Here is a 5047-nt window from a genome sequence, read left to right as displayed (position 1 = left end):
ATGTTTACAAGATGATAGGGAGACCTGCTATGATGTATGATTTTGAGACAGTGGCACTTACAGAAAGGCAGGAGGCCAAGTGATTGACCAGATTGGAAAAAATATGAAGGACATCTCAAGGTCAGATGGCTTGGACATGTACAGAAGACAGACGGTGGAGATACCGGACAAACAATACTGAATTTGGAGCTGTCGGTTAAGAGGAAGCCCACAGTAGGTCATGCAGATGGTTGGAGTAACAGAAAATGATGGAAGGAACAAGATGAGATGGAGCAGATGCTGTGGTGACCCCTAAGAGGAGCGGCAGAAAAAAAGAAGCTGAGCTTCCATTAAGTTTCCACCTACTGTAGGGGAACCTAAGGCAGAATTTAGCAACTTTCAAAGTTAAAAACACAACTTGGTAATATTAATATAAAATAACTTTATTCAAAGGCTATACATTACATTTTGTGGACAAAGATATGATTATTACAAAAAGTAAAAACATGGCTGGTTGTCAGTCCAGACTTTAGCAGTGTTACAATGTCAGTGGTTAATGACCAACAGGTCCAAATGTATTGAAAATAGTTCCTTCCAATGAATTAAAACTGTCTTTGCCTGCTATGATCAACTTATATAAAATAAGGTAAAGTAAGATGATGTACGGTGTAATTTAGTTTAGACTTTGCAGGTTCAGAGCTGAAACAAACCAAAGAGCACGAGACTGCACTTGGGATTGTTTTCACATACACCATAGAGATGACAGTGAGACAAGTTACACTGCAGAATACATACAATAGCTGTGCACAATTATGTCACATGTATTACTACAATGACCATCTCTGGGGACAGGAGTTCATTAGTGTTGTCATTTACAACACCCAGTGCAAACCTATTTTCAGTCGACATACCTCTTATAATAGGATCAAAGGTAAATATCCAGATGTTTACTGCAGCAGCAGAGTAGGAACATGGAAAGCTTTGCAGTGATCAGACGTGTAGTGCCCTGTCTGCAGAGCTTTTACAAATTTTGCACATGACAAAAACTTATTTGACACAAACAAAATTTGTTTCATGATAATCTGAGGGGTAAATGCAATGCACAATTTCAGCAACTGTGCAGGACAGTACATTTGACACATTTTTCACTTCAACAACAATAGACTCATTAAAAAATAATGGTACCAAGCCAAAAAATATATGTGTTTATATATATATATAGATATATATAATCAGTGCAGATTAGAAGTAAATCTGAATCTAATAGAAAGAACACAGCATTAGTGGTTATGAATGTGACTTTGCAAGGACATTAATGAACTCTAGTCACATTCTGGATAACTATTATTTTGACATCAACCCTTCTGCATCACAAATCCATCTCAGTCAAAACCCATAATGGATTTCACATTACACTGGATTTGGCAGATAACTTCCAATTATCATCATCATCTTTGTTCATTTGAGCCAGTGCCAATTCATCTTGTATTCAAAGCTTGCTGTGAAACAGTGGGAGACCTGAGATGGTGGTGGAGCCCATGGACAAGCTAGTCTTGTGAGCATAACATTTTGAAATGATCAGATTTTGCAAATATTGCATACAATCAAAAGTGGAACACATACATTTATGCCAAGAGAGGGTAGCTGTCTTCAGTCCAATTGATTGTGTAAAATCCCTACATAAGCACACCCATACATCAGTTAATCATCATGAGCAATAACTGAAGCTGTACTGAAGATTATCTGAAACACCTCAAAATGTAGAAGCCTGTCCTGAGTTGGTTCCAACTGCCTTACAGAAAGAGGTTAATCCATTACGCCTCCACACCAACCAACTCTGGGGGCATTGGAGACTTTGGATGTTTGCTTTCAAAGTGCTGCTTAAAGGTCTTCGGGTCGGGCATTTGTGTCTGGTAAAGGAAAAAAAAAAAAAAAAAAAAGACGACATCAATGAGAATGACATCAGTTTACTCAGATATATCAGCAAAACCATAATATGAGACAAAAGGTGTTTCACAATATGATCTCGACTGGTTGGATATTAGATTACATTACAAACACCAGCTTGTTTAGTCATTGTTAAGGCTTTGAGCTGCTGCCGCTCTGTAATCGCTTGGATAAGTGATAAATGGCTAGAGGAAACACAGAAACTTATTTACAGGTAATACAGAAAGTCACGTTGCCTGGTGAGTTTTCCAGTTAAAACATGTAAACAGGATGTAGCATGACAGCTCATGTTTGACTTCAACCTGGTCAGTCAATCCAGGAGCAAACACAGACTGGTGAAGAGGAAAATCGCCTGGAGTTCTGACAAATTTCAAAAGCAGTCCGATTCTGGACAAGCACTGAAGAGAACATGACTGTGAAATGGTCTCAGAGACAGAAAATCTGTTTGTCCCACTGAATGCAGGTAAAATCAAAAACAAATTGCCTGCATTTGTCGCTTCATTCTTCCAGGAAGAGCAGAAGCTGATGTCATTTATGCTAAACATTGGGCAGTGCTGTGCCAACCGAGCAGCATTGCATGCCACCACCTGTGTGTCAGATGACGGCAGTGACAAGAAAAGCTGACCGTCCTTGGCACAGGTGTGAAAAGAGAAGCAAAAGGTGTATGAGGGTATTAGAAAGGGATTTTAACCACTTTCCATCACACCTTTCTAACAATCGTAGAGATGTAGTTGAAACTTGAAGGGGGGTGGGGGGGCTGTAAGATTACTATGACCTGTTAGCTTGGCATACTTTATCAATAAGCTGTCAATTATAAACCTGCACAAATCCATGCTGTCCAGGTAAAACAGCACTGGGATGAATCCAATCTCGGTTGTGATCTGCTTTCAGCTTGTGACTCACTTCTGTTCTACTCTTAATGTTTTATATTTGATTGTTTACAAAATATAAGAAATGCCAAGCAATTCTAACTCAGTCTAGGAAAGCTTACTGACCTAGACTTTACTGAAATGAGATCATACCTAGTAATCACATAACATGGTGAAGTTATTTAAGGTAGCTGGCTGGGAGGTATAACTTCCAACTTCAGTGTTACAGTGAAGTGTGAAATGAGATATGGTATAGGTATTGACTTAATCACATTGCAAACAATATGATCAAATCCACTGCAGTGATTTGCCAGCCTCCTGTGTAGTGAGTTCCATCCTAACTACATGGTTAAATGTTAGCTAATGCTGCTAATGTCAGCTTTAGCCCATACCCGACACACGGTGCATGTGTATACTAAAGCAGCCTTAGCTGCAGCCTTCTGGTCATGGCCTTTACTCTTCTTGATCTCTGCCTGCTTTTTGGCGTTTTTCTGCTGGGACTGGAACTTTTGGTGCCCACGGGCCATTTCTGATGTTCCACCTGCCAAAAATATACAACAATTTAATCAACACAGCACTAGCAAGAAGATGACAAGCCTCTAATACAATGACTTTAGGGAAGGTGAAGGGAAATGCAAGGCACCAAGGGAATAAAAGCCACACCATCCTGAAATGCAGAGAAGTGACAGCAGCTGAGGGTTTGGCTTAAGCACTATTAATTATTTACAGCTGAAGCATACCTGTCTCCTAACTTAACTAGACTTCAAAACGTGCAAGGCAGCAGCGGCTGTGAAACGCCGTTTGGAACTAGGCTAACTGTTGCTTTTTGGGTCACATGCATCAGGCAATTATCTCGGAAATTTCCCCAAAGAAAATCTAAATGCTCATTTTCAAAGTTATTATAGACAGACTATAAGATTTAGGTCAGTATTGTAGGGACTGTATGAACTCTGTTTCTGAGCGACATTTTTAAAGCCGAACTCGTTTACTATCATCAAACCAGAATCAGTCAGCTATTCGAATAATAAGCACGTCACAAAATAAGTGTTGATGTCTCTTTTCAGTTGCCACATTGCATTACCTTAATCAGCAAATATTTAAGTTAAAATATCGTCCACCACTGACCACCGTGGGTGATGTAAGGACAGTCCTCGCCATGCAGTGCCCATTCAAGGCTAACGTTATTTGAAAATGCTGCTTTAGTCTTAACAACTTCAACTACCGTTTTTCTCACTTCGGAGACATCTTGATAACACTAAAATAACTTTTTTTTTTTTTAGAAAAAAAATGTAACCATACATTTCTTTTCGTACTAATTCAGAGACACTAGCATTCAGTTAGCCGGTTGCTATCCGGTAGCTTGGATAATACATTGACACATACAATGAACACGACTTTAAGTAGACACTGAGCACTAAAACGTACTACTAGGCGTTTTGTAAATACCTTACCAGTTAAAAAAAGTACTTGTATCAGTGAAGACAATCACTAAACTGAAGCAGCACTACGCTGAGTCCTCTGGAACTCTCGCCTATCCCTGCCGTTTGGCGTCACCGCACTAGTGCGCATGCCCAAACCATGAACTATGATGCATTCAAAGATTTCCAGTAAACCCCAAATCATGACAGTTCTACACGAATCAAGTTGGGGGCTTTACTGACAGCACATGAAGGCTCCATCTTTCTTTACAGGAGGAACATTTCCCAGGAAGAAAAATTGGCGTAATAAAACGTAAAGTAGTTATTTAACCACAAAAATACATTTCCGAACGAAACAACAAGAATAGCAAAACACCTTTGAACTCAGCAAATGTATAACAGTTTTCCCTTCAAGGTGCAAGACAAATGCATGCCACAAGGTGTCGCGATACAACACGAAGGAACAGCCACCATAGTTTTCTCTTACGCCAATTAACAATTAAGATGATATTCATAAGCTTTCGTAAAATACATTTTATGACACCGTTAATATCACCAATATAGCCAATTAAAATATCAAATTGAGTTGGAAGAGCGTGTGTTTTCGTTTTTTTCTGTTTTGCTGCTCACGGGCTTGTTTTTAAACACACACAGAACCCCACCAAAAAACAACACGTACATACAACAACGTACATTATATATAATTTAACGTTGGGCAGTCCACCTTTTACCTATTTTTCAAGACACGCCTTTCTGCTTTCCATTCACCAATGGGGAGCAGTCCTGTACTACGACGCTTAGAAGTATATCACCAATCACAGGGATAGCTTTCGT

The 5047-nt window shown here is 39.4% G+C and overlaps 1 protein-coding gene across 1 annotated transcript; it reads right to left on the bottom strand.

The window, feature by feature from the left end:
• Positions 1–401: 401 nt before the first annotated feature.
• On the bottom strand, positions 402–4362 carry LOC147318436 (transcriptional regulator ZNF706-like). The gene is made up of 3 exons (XM_086310376.1): positions 4247–4362; positions 3188–3336; positions 402–1889 (listed from the first exon to the last, which is right to left on the bottom strand). Exons 2-3 carry the CDS (start codon positions 3320–3322, stop codon positions 1794–1796), a joined length of 231 nt encoding a protein of 76 aa, XP_086166502.1. The 5' UTR covers positions 3323–3336; positions 4247–4362; the 3' UTR covers positions 402–1793.
• Positions 4363–5047: the final 685 nt, after the last annotated feature.

This window comes from Aulonocara sp. 'chitande type north' Nkhata Bay, linkage group LG11 (assembly GCF_057382095.1).
Source record: "Aulonocara sp. 'chitande type north' Nkhata Bay isolate Kocher_YH1m ecotype deep benthic linkage group LG11, A_spYH_male_GT1.1, whole genome shotgun sequence".
NCBI lineage: Eukaryota > Metazoa > Chordata > Actinopteri > Cichliformes > Cichlidae > Aulonocara > Aulonocara sp. 'chitande type north' Nkhata Bay.
The sequence above is the reverse complement of the archived record's forward strand: the minus strand, read 5'-3'. Positions and strand labels throughout refer to the sequence as shown.

Excerpts from the sequence above, each read along its gene's own strand:
- LOC147318436 (XM_086310376.1), bottom strand. The coding sequence starts at position 3,322 with ATGGCCCGTGGGCACCAAAAGTTCCAGTCCCAGCAGAAAAACGCCAAA. Across the intron at positions 1,890-3,187 it reads ACACATGCACCGTGTGTCGG|ACACAAATGCCCGACCCGAA; the intron begins GTATGGGCTAAA and ends TTCCTTTACCAG.